We start from the raw sequence: 19,343 nt of genomic DNA, 5'->3' as shown, positions 1-19,343 counted from the left end.
GGCCCAAAGACCACGATTAAGAGACGCGAGGGACAGATAGAGAGTTTGCCCAAAGACCTCGATTAAGAGACGTGAGGGACAGATATACAGTTTGGCCCAAAGACCACTTTTAAGAGAACTGAGGGACAGATAGAGAGTTTGGCCCAAAGACCACGATTAAGAGACGTGAGGGACAGATAGACAGTTTGGCCCAAAGACCACTTTTAAGAGAACTGAGGGACAGATAGAGAGTTTGGCCCAAAGACCACGATTAAGAGACGTGAGGGACAGATAGACAGTTTGGCCCAAAGACCACGATTAAGAGACGTGAGGGACAGATAGACAGTTTGGCCCAAAGACCACGATTAAGAGACGTGAGGGACAGATAGACAGTTTGGCCCAAAGACCACTTTTAAGAGAACTGAGGGACAGATAGAGAGTTTGGTCCAAAGACCACGATTAAGAGACGTGAGGGACAGATAGACAGTTTGGCCCAAAGACCACGATTAAGAGACGTGAGGGACAGATAGACAGTTTGGCCCAAAGACCACTTTTAAGAGAACTGAGGGACAGATAGAGAGTTTGGCCCAAAGACCACGATTAAGAGACGTGAGGGACAGATAGAGAGTTTGGCCCAAAGACCACGATTAAGAGACGTGAGGGACAGATAAGTGGCTCAAAGACCACTTTTATGAGAACTGAGTGTCATATAACATACATGTATGAATCAAATGGTGGCGAAATGATTATGATAGAAAACTCTTTCCATATTATAAAAAGTATGTACATGTTTGTTAACAAAACCATTGAACACTTCGCACAAACACAACCCGTCTGTCCTCTATTCTCCACACTTCAAGGGATTCTCCAGGCTATTTCCGGCCCGGTAACGTTGTTATGCCCTGTTCCAACAAGGAAATTAAACACCAGTCGTAATAGGTTCTACAGCCAGGCAACATCACATAGCGTTCTTCGGTTGTGATTGACGGCGTCTCTAATGGGATTACGTCGAAATATGATGTGCCAGTTTGGAGATCGCACATTTGGTGTTATATCAACAATGTTTATGTGCCAGGAATTTGCAGCAACATTTGGTCATGGTTAGAAAGGAAGTACAATAATCTTGAAATGTGGTGAAAATAGAACAGAATCATGCAGAATGTCTGAAGGTAGAGACGTTTGAAGAGTGGATGTCTCCCGTTACAAAAAAACAACAAAAAAAACCAAAAAAAATCGAAAACAAACGTTATTCAGATTTCCTCGCTCAAGGCATTAGCTCCAGGAACATTTAGAAACACATTTTATTCCATAAGTGAAAAACAACTTTCTTAGACAGGTCTTCACTTTTTATTGATATCTTTCGTGGTCTAGGGGTTTTCGACAGAACTCATGTTGAATCGGACATAGACTGAGAAATGCAGAAACAATTCAAACATACATATCGGGTCATTTATGGATTTCCTGTTTATAGGATGTGTAAAAGGAAAAAAGTCAAATGAAGCTGGCACTGTGGGTTCTGCTTAAGGTGGCTATCGAGAGAAATGTTACTACTGTGGTAGTATTGTAATAGGTAGACACAGTTTGGCCCTACTATTGTGACACATGTACAGCTAATGCAACTGTTCCCCTTCCAATGTCTTACAATGTAGACTTTCTTGCATAATATGGCTGCATTAGTCTACGATTTCATTGTTCCATGTTTGCATTACTATATGATTGCATTATTCTACGATTGCATTGTTCTATGTTTGCATTACTATATGATTGCATCATTCTACGATTTCATTGTTCTATGTTTGCATTACAAAATGTTTGCACTATTCTACGATTGCATTGTTCTATGTTTGCATTACTATATGATTGCATTATTCTACGATTGCATTGTTCTATGTTTGCATTACAAAATGATTGCATTATTCTACGATTGCATTGTTCTATGTTTGCATTACAAATTGATTGCATTATTCTACGATTTCATTGTTCTATGTTTGCATTACAAAATGATTGCATTATTGTACGAGTTCATTGTTCTTTGTTTGCATTATTATACATATTGCATTATTAGACATGGCAACAGATGTCCACCATGCCCTAGATTGGGAAGTAATATAGGTACGATTCCTCTTTTATTGATTGTTACTATCGATAGTGTGACGCTGCAACGATATTAACTATTGATATCACACGTCGTCACCGCTGTTATAACCATAGGCGATGTATCGATCGGTAAAACATCAGCCAAAGCCCTATGGCTGATATACAAAAAGGGCTGGCGTTGTTGAAACAAATGTGAATCAGACACCAGATATAACACGTGCGGTGTGTTCTCTGTAAACCACAGTCATGAATTAATAATGATACCCCCGACCCCTGCGTGTTTAAAAACCCTCGCATCTGCCTAAGCTATACCACGAAGCAATCTGACAACACGCAAGAAGACTAAACTCAAAACTAACTAACCACTTGATACAAGCAGGCAACCCGCAAGGAGACAAACCTTAAAAACTTACAAATAGCACTAGTTCATCAGTAGAAGCGGGGAGACTATACAAAGATAACATTATCAACGTTATTCAAACTAACTACCCAGTTGATACAGTCAGATCACACCAGGGAGACGAACCTTAAACACAACATCCCAGTTGATACAGTCAGACCGAACGCAGGGAGACGAACCTTAACGCCCCCTCCCCAAACTCAATACAGATACGTCTCAAACATATATATGTCGGGACATCCTGTTCATAGGATGTGTCAAAGGAACATCAAAATGAAGTTGGCACTGTGGGTTCTGTTTGGAGAGGCTTTCGAGAAAAATGTCGTTATGTTGACGCCACAGTAATGGCAATGGTATATATGTAGACATCACAGAGTAATGTCAATGGTATATATGTAGACATCACAGAATAATGTCAATGGTATATATGTAGACATCACAGAATAATGGCAATGGTATATATGTAGACATTACAGAGTAATGGCAATGGTATATATGTAGACATCACAGAGTAATGGCAATGGTATATATGTAGATATTACAGAATAATGGCAATGGTATATATGTAGACATTACAGAGTAATGGCAATGGTATATATGTAGACATCACAGAGTAATGGCAATGGTATATATGTAGAGATCACAGAGTAATGGCAATGGTATATATGTAGACATCACAGACTAATGGCAATGGTATATATGTAGACATCACAGAGTAATGGCAATGGTATATATGTAGACATCACAGAGTAATGACAATGGTATACATGTAGACATTACAGAGTAATGGCAATGGTATATACGTAGACATCACAGAGTAATGGCAATGATATATATGTAGACATCATAGAGTAATGACAATGGTATATATGTAGACATCACAGAGTAATGACAATGGTATACATGTAGACATCACAGAGTAATGACAATGGTATATATGTAGACATCACAGAGTAATGACAATGGCATACATGTAGACATCATAGAGTAATGGCAATGGTATATATGTAGACATCACAGAGTAATGACAATGGTATGTATGTAGATATCACAGAGTAATGACAATGGTATATATGTAGACGTTCCGAGCAGTAGTTATCAGGAAATAACAGAATAACAGGAAGCGGATTAATAGTTTTCAAAATGGTAGAATGGTAGACATGTGGAGGACATTTTCCAAGACGACATGTGAACAATTGACTTGCCTTTGCATGTGTTTGTGATGGGCGCATACGATGGTACAGGACACGTTGGTATCTCACTGTTTGATAGTGATTCTTAAACACATGCTCATCATATACTCGCAATTGTACCATGGACTCTGGACTTTCTTGTGATTATAGAAAGAGTTACGTCGCCGTTATTTACATATTTATATTCATTGCAGACACTCGATGACTTTGTGGCATAGACGTTAAAAATTGAGTCATGTTGTGTTCAAAGCGAAAAAAATAAAAACTGTTCCAGTGGACCTTGTTCTCGATTTACTGACAATGAGTTACAGCTTCTCAGTCATCACGCCACAGAAATATAATCGGGTGGTCCTTAAGGTATTTTGAGTAATATACAACTACTATTCAATGGACGTCGGTATGATTGTTTCTTTCTGCGATGTTCCCTGTGGAACGAAGCTATTGATAGACGAGTTCAGTATATGTGTGCCTTCCTTCCAAATATGATTCTGTATGGATGTTTCCATGGACTTCAATTGGCCGCGTGTCCGCACCAACTGCTGGAATAGTCCCAGGATGACGTTAGTATTCAATTGACTGACTGCTGAACAAGCGTACAAGCCGTGGATGTTCAAAGTCAAATCATATGTAAACTGTTTTATTTCACTCCCGTGTACAATACCAACATCCTGGTGGATTAAAGCGTTCGCTGTTCACGCCGAAGGGAGTCACCAGGACATATGACGCGAGGGATTCGCTAGGACATATGACGTGAGGGAGTCGCTAGGAGTGAGTGAGTGAGTGAGTTGGGTCTAACGCCGCTTTTAACAGTATTCCAGTTATATCACGGCGTGTCAGCTTAATGTGGGAGGAAAGCCCGAAGTGATGCAGGTCTAAGACGTTTACCACTTCGGTGAAACCCACGAGCACGGGCATGGTGCTGACAAACCTAGAAAAATAATCGGGGCCAACCGGGATTTGAACCAACAATCATAGGTTTCTGGCGTGCCCACGGGATGCAACTCTGCACAGCGAATCGCGGCGCCTTAGACGACTGGGCCACCCGTGTCCCCCGAGTAGCTAGGATATATGACGTGAGGGCGTCGCTGGGACATATGATGCGAGGGAGTCGCTAGGACATATGACGTGAGGGATTCGCTGGGACATATGACGCGAGGGCGTCGCTGGGACATATGACGTGAGGGAGTTTTGGGGACATGTGACGTGAGGGAGTTTTTGGGACATATGACGTGAGGGAGTTGCTAGGACATATGACGTAAGGGAGTCGCTGGGACATATGACGCGAGGGAGTCGCTAGGACATATGACGTGAGGGAGTCGCTGGGACATATGACGCGAGGGAATCGCTAGGACATATGACGTGAGGGATTCGCTGGGACATATGACGTGAGGGCGTCGCTGGGACATATGATGCGAGGGAGTCGCTAGGACATATGACGTGAGGGATTCGCTGGGACATATGACGTGAGGGAGTCGCTAGGACATATGACGTGAGGGAGTCGCTGGGACATATGACGTGAGGGAGTCGCTAGGACATATGACGCGAGGGAATCGCTAGGACATATGACGCGAGGGAATCGCTAGGACATATGACGTGAGTGAGTCACTAGGACATATGACGTGAGGGAGTCGCTAGGACATATGACGCGAGGGAGTCGCTAGGACATATGACGCGAGGGAATCGCTAGGACATATGACGTGAGTGAGTCACTAGGACATATGACGCGAGGGAGTCGCTAGTACATATGACGTGAGGGAGTCGCTAGGACATATGACGCGAGGGAATCGCTAGGACATATGACGTGAGGGAGTCACTGGGACATATGACGTGATGGAGGTTTTGGGACATATGACGCGAGTTAGTCGCTAGGACATATGATGTGAGGGAGTTTTGGGGACATATGACGTGAGGGAGTCGCTAGGACATATGACGTGAGGGATTCGGTGGGACATGTTATCAAATTATCACATTGGTTGTATGAAAATACATATAACACCACCTGTGTTAAAACGACAGTTTTGTTGTTGGCGACATTCCTGAATAAGGTTCTGCATTCATTTGGTTACATGCGCATGTCAGGACCTAAAATAGAAAAAAATAAACACCTGTTTCCATTCACACAGTGGCTGTTAAACATGTTTGTGTCATATCAGGCGAACATGGCGTCCATGACCTTCGGATTTCTCTGTGCGGCGGTCGTTGTCGTGTCCGGTAAGTGGAATGAAGACGGATCACGTAGTCTGGAACGCTTTTGGAGAATTTGAACATTCTGCATCGCAAGTGTTATGTGTTAGAAGTAGAGTTAGGTACTGTTTCAAAACACGAAACTATAAGGTAGTTGGTACAAAGGTGATGTTTCAAAATGTACTGCTCAACGTGTGATAGGGACATTCGTAGTGTCTAGGAGGGGACTGGGTGTCACTGATTGCTGAGAGATGTTGCAACGGGAATAGTATCCAATATTGCCAACGTACTTGTGTAGCTTCATTTTAAGTGAATTAATCACAAGTTCACAATTCAATACCCCGCTCTCTTCTAGTTCGTAACAGTTTGAAATGGCTCCCTTTCTTTATTCCTCGTCAGTCTCCCAGACCCGAGACAATAAGCACCACGTCTGTCTTCCAGACCCGAGACAATAAGCACCTCGGCAGTCTCCCAGACCCGAGACAATAAGCACCTCGGCAGTCTCCCAGACCCGAGACAATAAGCACCTCGTCAGTCTCCCAGACCCGAGACAATAAGCACCTCGTCAGTCTCCCAGACCCGAGACAATAAGCACCTCGGCAGTTTCCCAGACCCGAGACAATAAGCACCTCGTCAGTCTCCCAGGCCCGAGACAATAAGCACCTCGTCAGTCTCCCAGATCCGAGACAATAAGCAACTCGTCAGTCTCCCAGACCCTAGACAATGAGCACCTCGTCAGTCTTCCAGACCCGAGACAATAAGCACCTCGTCAGTCTCCCAGACCCGAGGCAATAAGCACCTGGTCAGTCTCCCAGACCCGAGACAATTAGCACCTCGTCAGTCTCCCAGACCCGAGACAATAAGCACCTCGTCAGTCTCCCAAACCCGAGAAAATAAGCACCTAGTCAGTCTAATCGGCCCAGACCCGAGACAATGAACACCTCGTCAGTCTCCCAGACCCGAGACAATAAGCACCTCGGCAGTCTCCCAGACCCGAGACAATAAGCACCTCGGCAGTCTCCCAGACCCGAGACAATAAGCACCTCGTCAGTCTCCCAGACCCGAGACAATAAGCACCTCGTCAGTCTCCCAGACCCGAGACAATAAGCACCTCGGCAGTTTCCCAGACCCGAGACAATAAGCACCTCGTCAGTCTCCCAGGCCCGAGACAATAAGCACCTCGTCAGTCTCCCAGATCCGAGACAATAAGCAACTCGTCAGTCTCCCAGACCCTAGACAATGAGCACCTCGTCAGTCTTCCAGACCCGAGACAATAAGCACCTCGTCAGTCTCCCAGACCCGAGGCAATAAGCACCTGGTCAGTCTCCCAGACCCGAGACAATTAGCACCTCGTCAGTCTCCCAGACCCGAGACAATAAGCACCTCGTCAGTCTCCCAAACCCGAGAAAATAAGCACCTAGTCAGTCTAATCGGCCCAGACCCGAGACAATGAACACCTCGTCAGTCTCCCAGACCCGAGACAATAAGCACCTCGTCAGTCTCCCAGACCCGAGACAATAAGCACCTCGGCAGTTTCCCAGACCCGAGACAATAAGCACCTCGTCAGTCTCCCAGGCCCGAGACAATAAGCACCTCGTCAGTCTCCCAGATCCGAGACAATAAGCAACTCGTCAGTCTCCCAGACCCTAGACAATGAGCACCTCGTCAGTCTTCCAGACCCGAGACAATAAGCACCTCGTCAGTCTCCCAGACCCGAGGCAATAAGCACCTGGTCAGTCTCCCAGACCCGAGACAATTAGCACCTCGTCAGTCTCCCAGACCCGAGACAATAAGCACCTAGTCAGTCTCCCAAACCCGAGAAAATAAGCACCTAGTCAGTCTAATCGGCCCAGACCCGAGACAATGAACACCTCGTCAGTCTCCCAGACCCGAGACAATAAGCACCTCGGCAGTATCCCAGACCCGAGACAATAAGCACCTAGTCAGTCTCCCAGACCCGAGACAATAAGCACCTCGTCAGTCTCCCAGACCCGAGACAATAAGCACCTCGTCAGTCTCCCAGACCCGAGACAACAAGCACCTGGTCATTCTCCCAGACCCGAGACAATAAGCACCTAGTCAGTCTCCCAGACCCGAGACAATAAGCACCTCGGCAGTCTCCCAGACCCGAGACAATAAGCACCTCGTCAGTCTCCCAGACCCGAGACAATAAGCACCTAGTCAGTCTCCCAGACCCGAGACAATAAGCACCTCGTCAGTCTCCCAGACCCGAGACAATAAGCACCACGTCTGTCTTCCAGACCCGAGACAATAAGCACCTCGGCAGTCTCCCAGACCCGAGACAATAAGCACCTCGGCAGTCTCCCAGACCCGAGACAATAAGCACCTCGTCAGTCTCCCAGACCCGAGACAATAAGCACCTCGTCAGTCTCCCAGACCCGAGACAATAAGCACCTAGTCAGTCTCCCAGACCCGAGACAATAAGCACCTCGTCAGTCTCCCAGACCCGAGACAATAAGCACCTCGGCAGTTTCCCAGACCCGAGACAATAAGCACCTCGTCAGTCTCCCAGGCCCGAGACAATAAGCACCTAGTCAGTCTCCCAGACCCGAGACAATAAGCACCTCGTCAGTCTCCCAGATCCGAGACAATAAGCAACTCGTCAGTCTCCCAGACCCTAGACAATGAGCACCTCGTCAGTCTTCCAGACCCGAGACAATAAGCACCTCGTCAGTCTCCCAGACCCGAGGCAATAAGCACCTGGTCAGTCTCCCAGACCCGAGACAATTAGCACCTCGTCAGTCTCCCAGACCCGAGACAATAAGCACCTCGTCAGTCTCCCAAACCCGAGAAAATAAGCACCTAGTCAGTCTCATCGGCCCAGACCCGAGACAATGAACACCTCGTCAGTCTCCCAGACCCGAGACAATAAGCACCTCGGCAGTATCCCAGACCCGAGACAATAAGCACCTAGTCAGTCTCCCAGACCCGAGACAATAAGCACCTCGTCAGTCTCCCAGACCCGAGACAATAAGCACCTCGTCAGTCTCCCAGACCCGAGACAACAAGCACCTGGTCATTCTCCCAGACCCGAGACAATAAGCACCTAGTCAGTCTCCCAGATCCGAGACAATAAGCACCTAGTCAGTCTCCCAGACCCGAGACAATAAGCACCTCGTCAGTCTCCCAGACCCGAGACAATAAGCACCTCGTCAGTCTCCCAGACCCCAGACAATAAGCACCTAGTCAGTCTCCCAGACCCCAGACAATAAGCACCTAGTCAGTCTCCCAAACTCCAGACAATAGATTAAGAAGGAATTCAAGTCTAGAATGATTTGGCAAGTCTAGATTGCCTCAGCTCTCCTCTAATGAATCATTGATCTGGATTCAATTTGGATTTTTATTTTGCAGATATATATCTTTTAAAAATATAATTTTATTTCTGGGACAAAAGTTAGCGCCTTGCTCGTGGATTTCATCAAAGTTTAAAACGTCTAAACCTGCATCACTTCGGGCTTTTCTCCCACATGAAACTTGTAGTTGCCCTGCGTGGCGTTTAACATTAAAGGAATAATACTGGTCGGAGTAGGGTGTTTTTTCAGTAGGGTACTTGTGTTAAACTGAGGCATGGTATCTTCGTGATCTGGAGCTAGCACACACGTCGTTAAACCCCATTGTTACCTCACGTTTAATCCCAATCCGATTTATATCCGAATGATGTGACTGAGGAGAGGAGTGAGTAAGCGAGTGGGTAGGATTTTATGCCGCATTTAGCAATATTACAGCAATATCACGTCGGGGGACACCAGAAATGGGCTTCTCTCTGTGGGGAATCGAACCCAGGCCTTTGGCGTGACGAGCGAACGCTTAAACCACTAGATTCCTCCGCCGCCCCTCACATAACAGAAAGTACATTTAGTAAATATCCTTGATCGAATGGAACTATGTGATAAATAAGAGGTATATAACTTCATCATTCTATTCATACGCGTTATGTCTAAAGGTTTATTATCGACTAATTATTTCCTTTTATTAATTACAACAGTATCGGCGGACTGTCTGAACGGCTGGACTCACTTTAGCAACTCCTGCTACAGACTCTTCAGAGATAAGAAGTCATGGCCGGACGCAGTGGTACGTAGGTGTGTCGATACACTCAAAATGACAATCACAAGAAATTATGTTTATTGGTTCCATTGTGTAACATGTCCATTGCGGATTGCTATGCCAAAAGGGAAAAACTCATTGAAATTCAGGATTTCATTTTCAACAGATTATTTGTGATATCACGGTTGTCGGCGATAGGTGTACAGGATCCCGACATCGCCTCAGACCACAGGACAACTCTTGTCCCGACACCGCCTCAGACCACAGACCAACTCTGCCCCGACACCGCCTCAGACCACAGACCAACTCTGCCCCGACACCGCCTCAGACCACAGAACAACTCTGCCCCAAAACCGCCTCAGACCACTGGACAACCCCTGTCCCGACACCGCCTCAGACCACAGAACAACTCTGCCCCGACACCGCCTCAGACCACTTGACAACCCCTGCCCCGACACCGCCTCAGACCACTTGACAACCCCTGCCCCGACACCGCCTCAGACCACTGGACAATCCCTGTCCCGACACCGCCTCAGACCACTGGACAACCCCTGCCCCGACACCGCCTCAGACCACTGGACAACCCCTGCCCCGACACCGCCTCAGACCACTGGACAACCCCTGCCCCGACACCGCCCCAGACCACTTGACAACCCCTGCCCCGACACCTCCCCAGACCACTGGACAACCCCTGCCCCGACACCGCCTCAGACCACTGGACAATCCCTGTCCCGACACCGCCTCAGACCACAGAACAACTCTGCCCCGACACCGCCTCAGACCACTTGACAACCCCTGCCCCGACACCGCCCCAGACCACTGGACAACTCTGCCCCAACACCGCCTCAGACCACAGAACGGAAATAGTGCTGACCATACAATGTACATTTTACTCATTCTTTAACCTGTAACAAAAGCAGTTGCTGAAACTGTAGAATAGTTAGATGTAAATATATCCTCTACAATGCACGATATATATTCAGTTCTCGTCGCATTATTGGATTAAACTTCAGGAAACACTTATGTATACAGTGAAACCCTGTTAATCCGAACTGTAGCTTTCCCCATGAAATCATCCGGATTATCGAATGTTCATGAATACTGTGTTGAAGTATTGTCATGTAAACTAGACTAACATCTAGTCTTTGAAATGAACATACTGTACAGAAAAAAACAGTTGTTCAGTTATCTTATTAAAAATATAATAAAAGGGAGCCAAGAGACGCTCTTCATTTTCAGATACTGCAGTAATCTAGACTTGCCAAACATTAGAGAATTGCAAGGGCTGTATTTGATTTATGTTTGTATCAGGCTCTGTAAGACAGACTACAGGTAAACGTTTCTGAAAGTTCTGGGGGTTCTGGATACACGGGGTCCGGACTAGCAAGGTCTGACTGTACATTGATTCACTTGTCTTCTGTCCATAGTTTGAATGTGAGAAGTACGGTGCATACCTGGCGTCAGTAGAGACTCAGCAAGAGAACGTGGACATCCATGCGCTGGTCAAGGAGTTAAATGTGGGGGGTGAGTTTGAAGCACACCTTGCTCAATGCTAACATAGACATTGCGGGTATACACCAGTCGTCTCGCGTAATCTGGGAGGTTGTTTATTTACACAAAGCGATCTATAAGCTGTGGGGTATGTGAATCGGGTATGGTCTACAAGCTACGACTGTCGTCAGTCTGGAGTGTTGTTATTCTCACATACGCTTTTAGTATGCCATCATTGACAGGCAGCGCCCCGTTTCACAAAGCGATCTTAGGAGTACATCAGCATAGACTTACGACAGTAGTAACATTCATGTCGGAGAGTTCGGATCATGCAGATCGACTTCGTCTTCTCAGTCTGAACGTCTGAACGTTATGCAAGGCGATGGCAACACAGACTTACGGCAGTCGTAGTATAAAGACGCTTTGTGGAACGGCGCCCTGACAAGATTCACGTTATGCTACCATCACACCAAAGTAGTTCTATCCTGTTCTACCCCGTTCTAAACAAAATACTAGAACGGGCTTTGATCACAGTAGAACGCGTAGTTTGGCATAAAATACGATGCTAGTTCGTTCATAAGCAGTCCTCAATACGTTACTCGTTCTTAGCCAGTCTGCAGTCCGTTTGTATCCAGTTCAGATCGAGTAAAAGTGCCCGGTCACCTCATCCCGACAACGTTTGGACGCAGTTCGAGCACGTCCGTAGCCGTTCTCAACCCGTTCTTAACCAGTTCAACCTCGTTCTACCTCGTTCACAATACGTCCAAGCCAGTTCTAACTTATTCTAAACCCGACCAACTCGTTCGCAGTACGTCCTCATCTCGTCCCAAGTGCGTGTGTATTCGTGTCCTGGCCCGTCCTGGCCCGACTCCTATGGATACCGAGCGCGTTGTAGCCAGTCTTCATTAAAGTTCAGGGCTCCGAGCTGTGCACATCATGCCCCCAAAGAGAAGTCGACCCGGTCGTTGTGCACACGTTCTGAAATTTATGTCCGACTGCACCACGTCGTAACACGTCCCTAGTAGGTTCGACGTACGGCAATTCCGTTCGTTACACGTCTTTCCCGTGTTACGTACGTTGTCAATCCGACCAACTGCAGAACGGGATGGACTGGATAAAATTTTGAGCAGACTCAAAGTTCTAGAGCACCCTCCCTGTCCGAGCCCGTCCATGAAGTTCGTAAAAAGACTGTCAATAGTTGCTACTACGTCCACTACGTTCATACACAGTTGGAGCCCGTTCGACGACATTTTCATGAATGTATTGAGAACTAGTTTGGTGTGATGGGGGTATAACAAACACATTTCCAAAAAAAACTGTGTGACGAGTGAGTGAAGTTTTTTCCTCGCATCAGCAATTCTTAAATGTATAGCTACAAATGTTCTACGAGGAACACTTTAGACATGTTTGTCATTATTAAAACATTAAATATTGTCTTTATATATCACCTAAACAGCAATATTATTTTATAAGTTTTAATTGCTTTTAGTGCTTGACCGAGTATGGATCGGCCTGACCGATGTCCGAGAGGAGGGGGTTTGGGTGTGGGAGTCCACCAGACAGAACGCTACTTTCTTCGACTGGGCACCTAGTGAACCCAACCAGAAAGGGACTCAGCAACAAGACTGTGTCGTCCTGTACGGGCAGGAGCACCACCAATGGGCGGATGATCGATGCGAAACTCATTACTACTTCTTTTGTGAAAGGTCGTACGTATTACGATAATGGTTAAAAATGTAAAAGTATGAAGTGACGTAGTTGTTTATATCTTACCATTTAGAATGACAGGGCACCGTTTCACAAAGCGACCACAGAGCCACGACTGTCGTAAGTCTATGTTAAAGTTTGGGAGTAATGGTCGTCTTAGAGCTACGGTCGCTTTAAGGAATGGGGTCTTGGTCAGAATACTTGGTCAGCTTACAGAAGTACCTTAACTGCTCGTCGCAAGAGTCTACTCGGACGAGGTGTTCGGATGTACAATGTACGATGTGTACAGATTTACGGGATGCACGAGGTGTACAGATATACGGATGTGCGAAGCGTGCAGATGTACGGATGTAGGAAGTGTGCATATGTACGGGATGTACAGATGTACGAGGTGTACGGCTGTTCGAGGTGTACGGATGTTTAAGGTGTACGGGTGTTCAAGGTGTACGGGTGTTCGAGGTGTACGGGTGTTCGAGGTGTACGGGTGTCCAAGGTGTACGGGTGTTCAAGGTGTACGGGTGTTCGAGGTGTACGGGTGTTCGAGGTATACGGGTGTTCAAAGTGTACGGGTGTTGAAGGTGTACGGGTGTTGAAGGTGTACGGGTGTTCGAGGTGTACGGGTGTTCAAAGTGTACGGATGTTCGAGGCGTACGGGTGTTCAAGGTGTACGGGTGTTCAAGGTGTACGGATGTTCGAGGTGTACGGGTGTTCAAAGTGTACGGGTGTTCAAAGTGTACGGATGTTCGAGGTGTACGGGTGTTCAAGGTGTACGGGTGTTCGAGGTGTACGGGTACGGGTGTTCAAGGTGTACGGGTGTTCGAGGTGTACGGGTGTTCAAGGTGTACGATGTCTTTGCCTTCACAATGCCTCTCCTGGGCCCCGTTTCGCAAACAAGCCTTAGCTTCGCGGTAATTTTATTAAAAAAAACTTGCGCTGCACGTCTGTGTTAAAGTATTGCAGTTACGACAGTCGTAATGCTAAGATCAATTTGTGTAGAGGTGCAACGTGCGTGTGGCGTTGTGAAGCGTTGATGTTGATGTTTGTGATAACAACCGCTGGTGGGTGGCCCAACCTCGACGTCTTCAGTTACCGTGACGCAAAACAATATATTCACTTACTACCATGCTGGGATCCTGTATTAAAACTGGGAAACGAAAGGGAAACTAGATCATATCAAGTGCATAGTAGAGTGATTCTGCTACTTTGTGTTTCAGAGTTAATACAGCTGCGCCCGTTGTGGGCTGAGGCTAGAAAAGAAGAGCACACAAGTATTTTGTCTGTCAATATTCAATGAATAAATACCACCTGCTTACAAGATATGTATTGTCGGACTGTTATAAATACAATATGCCGATACTACTTATTTGTTTGTTGTTTAACGCAGCACTCAGCTATATTCCGTGCAGGGTTTGCTGAAGACCAATTTTAGCCCGGATCTTCACGGTGTGCCGATACTTCAAGACTTCCTCTAACAGCCTTGAATGCTTCTGCAGCTTTTAATAGTGTCGAATACAATCATAGTTCACATATCAACGCGATGGTGTCTGGTGCGGCTTCAAAAAAGCCACAAAACCCTGTCCAGAATCATAGGAAATTTCTGTTAAAGGCTGAGTTAATTGTACGATTCCGACCATACCATACACATCTAGGCCTAATAAACACAACCAACAGTTGTGAAAGTGTTTTGAATTTTTCAATATAATCTCCCTGCTTTTCAATACACTTCTCATATCGAAAGTGTTTGTTTGTTTGTTTGATGTTTAACGCCGCACTCAGCAATATTCAAGCCATATGACGGCGGTCTTAAATAATCGAGTCTGGACCAGACAATCCAGTAATTGACATCATGAGCAATGGTCCACGCAATTGGAATACGATGACGTACAACAACCAAGTCAGCGAGCCTGACCACCCGATCCCGTTAGTCGCCTCTTACGACAAACATGGTCGCCTTTTACGGCAAGCATGGGTTGCTGAAGACCTATTCTACCCCGGATCTTCACGGGTCCATATCGAGAGTGAAGCTTTTCAATCCCAGTTAGGAAGAAGTTTCTGAAGCCACCCTGAAGAACCCATTCACGGCAACTTTGAGGTCATGGCCATAGTTCAGGCAACAGATGGCCATCACATGGTGCCAGGGTGAGGAAGATCTTCGAACCCACATTGTCGAACAGCAGCCTTTGCAAGTCGAGAGGTATGAAAAGAGGCATTGTTATGAAAAAGTAGAACTCCAACAGTCAGCATTCCTCGACGCTTTTCTTTGATAGAATGGCTCCGGCGATGAATCAAATCAGCATAGCAGGCACCGGTAATCGTCTTTTGACTTTCCAAGTAATCAACAAGGATCACACCCTTTGCATCCGTGAATATAGTAGCCATAACTTTCTTCACTGATCTTGAAGACTTGAATTTATTTGTTGCCGGAGAAGTGGAATGGTGCCATTCCATGGATTGACGTTTTGACTCGGGATAATAGAGGTAGACCCATGTTTCATCATCCGTTACTAATCTCTTTTTTAATTTGTCGAAATCCTCCCTAATTAGCTCTAAATTGTCTCTGGCAATGTCATTTCTTTTTTCCTCAAGATCAGAATTTAGAAACTTTGGCACGCAACGATCAGATATCTTTTTCAACTGTAAATGTTCATGAATAATAGTTTCAGTTGATCCATGGCTTAGACCTGTGTCTTCCTCAACTTCGGCAATGGTAATACGTCTGACAGTATAATTTTTTCTATCTCCTTGATTGAATCTTCTTTGATGGAAATTGAGGGACGTCCAGACCTAGGGTCATCATCAAGGCTTGTTCTCCCAGCCTTAAACATAGCTGTCCAACGTTTAACAGTGGAAAGGCTAGGGCACTTATCCCCATACGCTTGTGAATTTCTTGGGGAGTACTATTCTCTTAATGAACAAACTTGATAACTGCTAAGTACACGTTCTGTTGCATTCCTGTGTCCATTTTTGGACCCCTATAACTTTCAACTGGCTGCCACTTATATACAAACGGCCTCAACAGACCAAATACACTTGCAATGAACTACTCAAACAATGTACTACATTGACTAGTTCACTGTGTTATGGCCGTGGTTGAAAGTTAGTCAGACTTAGAACTTTTCGCACAGGTGACACCTGCCACAAATACATGCAAAGGCAAGTCAGTTGTTCACCTGAAACAAAACACGGTATCGCATGGTCAAATTAGGGAATTGCATTTTGGTCCCTGATTCGTAAAATTAGCAAAGTATTATTGTTCCTGTTGTTGTCCCCGAAAGCGGCTTAAAATTATACTCATTCACTAAAATGAACTAACGTGATTCACAAGGACAAACGAATGCATTATATAAGTTCGTCTGAATCACTGCGTTTTGTACTGAGCCTATTCTTGAAATATTATCTCCAAGGTTTTACAGCCGCAGTAAAAAGCCAAACTCTTTGAACCCTAAATGTCAACAAAAGACAAAAGCCAATACATTGTTTAATACCCCCTGAGACATGCACACTTCATCCGGAGGAAATACAGACTTTTTAATTCTATTGTTACGAGGATTTTCCCAAAGCTAAAGAAATTGAAATAGACCAATCTCCTGAAGAACTAACCATGTTGTTCAAGAAACGTGCTTTTAACTAAATAAGATTAGTTGGCCATTCTGACCATAATACGAACAGGTCAGTAAAGGTCAAGTGAGTTCTACACCACGAGGGTGGAGGTGTCGTGCGGACCTTGTATGTGACTGACATGGCATCACAGTGGTGGCGTACTACCTACTGTGTGAGTGAGTGAGTGAGTTGGATTTAACACCGCATTGAAAACGTCTTTATTACACTCAGTTATATCACGGTGTGTCAGTTTCATATGGGAGTTAGTGTATTCATATGTAATAAAGGCTATAGCCTATTAATATCAGAGGCGATATGGAATAACGTCTCCATTTGTCAGTTAAACTACATATGTTATTCATGAATGAAGACATCCTTGAAACCAGATCCCTGTTCCGCAACTGCATCACAGCAATGCGACATTTTTCATCGACTTATCGTAATATAGAGGAAAGGCGGTTGTGTGGTGATACTCTGGTTCCTATATGTACATCCATTGGTTATACCCGCATAATGGCCAACATATCATCTTGTATTGCCAACAGTGCAGTTTTTATGTTTCATATACAAGACGTAATTAAGAGTGAGTGAGTGAGTTGGGGTTAACGCCGCTTTTAACAGTATTCCAGTTATATCACGGAATGTCAACTTCATGTGGGAGGAAAGCCCGAAGTGATGCAGGTCTCAGACGTTTACCACTTCGGTGAAACCCACGAGCACGGGTATGGTGCTGACAAACACGAGCACGGGTACGGCGCCTTAGACGACCCCACCACCAACCCCCGTAATTAAAAGCGGCAAAACCCTTTCCATATATAAAAAAAACAACCATCTGCTAACAGCACACTCGATTGTACTATTCCGACTTTATCATGAGCCTGTGTCTATGAATAACTATCACATAGTGATGAAACCAGGTGTTCGTCAAACGTCATTGTATCCTGCCCCACCGGTGGCACCGCCACAAACACACGCAAGAGGCAAGTCAATTGTTTACCAGAAAAGGCGAGGGAACATATAGTACAAGTCAAAATAGGGAATTGCATCGGATGAACCAAACCACTACACTTTAACAACAATGGTTAAGCTATGACGTGTACTGAGTGGATGTATATCTTATACCGTGGTAATTTTTGTATAACAGTTTTTCAGTTATATCACGGCGTGTCAGCTTCATTTGAGAGGCAATTCCGAAGTGATAATTTTACATTATGTCCAACGGAAATATGAACAGGACGGTCAACATCTGTGGCCTTGCTAATCGTGGCGTTTGACCGGGTTGGTCAACACGCATGGTCTGTCTGGTCCAGACATAATTACAGACAGCCGCGATACAGCTGGAATCTGTGCCAGGACCACTGATGTTTATCGTTTAAATATTTGATAATTTAAATGACATTGTTGAAGGAATAGAGAGCAATGTGCGCCTTTTAGCTATGGATACATCAATATATGTAACCCGCGAAGATCCGGGTTAGGATAGGTCTTCAGCAACCTATGCTTGTCGTAAGAGGCGACTAACGGGATCGGGTGATCAGGCTCGCCGACTTGGTTGATGCATGTCATCCTTTACCAATTGCGTGGATCGATGCTTATGATATTAATCACTGGATTGTCTTGTCCATACTTGATTATTTACAGACTGTCCTCATATAGATTGAATATTGCTGATTGCGACGTTAAACAACAAAACAATTTTTTTTTAAATATAAAAAATCAACATATGTTATTATGGTAATCCAGTTGCGGCAGCCACATGTATTGATACTGATTTGGTATAATGTCAAACTTGGCCAACGAAAGGAAAGCATACTTCAATCCCGGTAACACTGAATGTATAACATTAGGCCGAATTTATGTATGAACGATACTCTCATTCAAGAAGTAGAAAGCCATAAGTACTTGGGTATTACTCTTTAAAGTGATTCTTCATGAAAAATACACATTGGTGATATTGTCCAAAAGTTAGTCCCATGATTTACCGTTAAAGGAACTTTAACTACTGGTTATCTAGAAAAAAAAACTCTAGACATATTAAATGTCTTTCATACTACCTTTTTTCGACTACTGCTGTCATATTTGGGAAAAATTGCAAGAACCATCTCTGTTATTAGGAAACCTGTATTTGAATGTTCTAAGAACTATTTGCTGTGCTAATCGTGGCACCAGCCATGATAAACCTTATGATGAAATAAATTTCAAATCTCTGAAAAAAAGAAGATATCTTTTCAAATTAAAATGAATGCCGGTACTGCGCCTGAATATCTGTCAGCGATAGATCTAATTTGCAAACAATCAACTCTAGGTCCCAGGGTATGGAAACTCGTTTCTTCCTATTACGATTGAACCTTTAGAGCGCTCCTCTCGGGTTCTTTATTAACGATTGCTCATAAGAGAATTTAACACTTTAACACTTTAATCACAGGCTCTGGCACTACAAATAAATATAAAAACTTAAATTCGGTCAACTTATGCATTGACGCCGCCAGCTCGGCTGCTGCGATTTAAACGCTCATAAATCGACATGCTTCGGACAGATCTGACTGCAAATGTGGTATCATTTTGAAGAGATATGTGTATTTTTACACCAATGGATATAACCTGAACAGAGTTTTATACGACCT

The 19,343-nt window shown here is 44.9% G+C and overlaps 1 protein-coding gene across 2 annotated transcripts; it reads left to right on the top strand.

Annotated features, from left to right (window-relative positions):
* Window positions 1-5,743: 5,743 nt before the first annotated feature.
* On the top strand, window positions 5,744-14,478 carry LOC124122362 (C-type lectin-like). 2 transcript variants are annotated; one of them, XM_046485417.2, is made up of 5 exons: window positions 5,744-5,880; window positions 9,860-9,948; window positions 11,349-11,445; window positions 12,902-13,118; window positions 14,334-14,478. In XM_046485417.2, exons 1-5 carry the CDS (start codon window positions 5,805-5,807, stop codon window positions 14,362-14,364), a joined length of 510 nt encoding a protein of 169 aa, XP_046341373.2. In that variant the 5' UTR covers window positions 5,744-5,804; the 3' UTR covers window positions 14,365-14,478. The 2 variants fall into 2 exon arrangements, with proteins under 2 accessions (XP_046341373.2, XP_046341365.2); XM_046485409.2 differs by having other exon boundaries at window positions 12,902-13,121.
* The last annotated feature ends 4,865 nt before the right edge of the window (window positions 14,479-19,343 follow it).

The sequence above is a fragment of the Haliotis rufescens genome, unplaced genomic scaffold (genome assembly GCF_023055435.1).
Source record: "Haliotis rufescens isolate VD_foot unplaced genomic scaffold, xgHalRufe1.0.p SCAF_16, whole genome shotgun sequence".
NCBI classification, from domain to species: Eukaryota; Metazoa; Mollusca; class Gastropoda; order Lepetellida; family Haliotidae; genus Haliotis; species Haliotis rufescens.
This window is presented reverse-complemented; position numbering and strand designations above follow the sequence as displayed.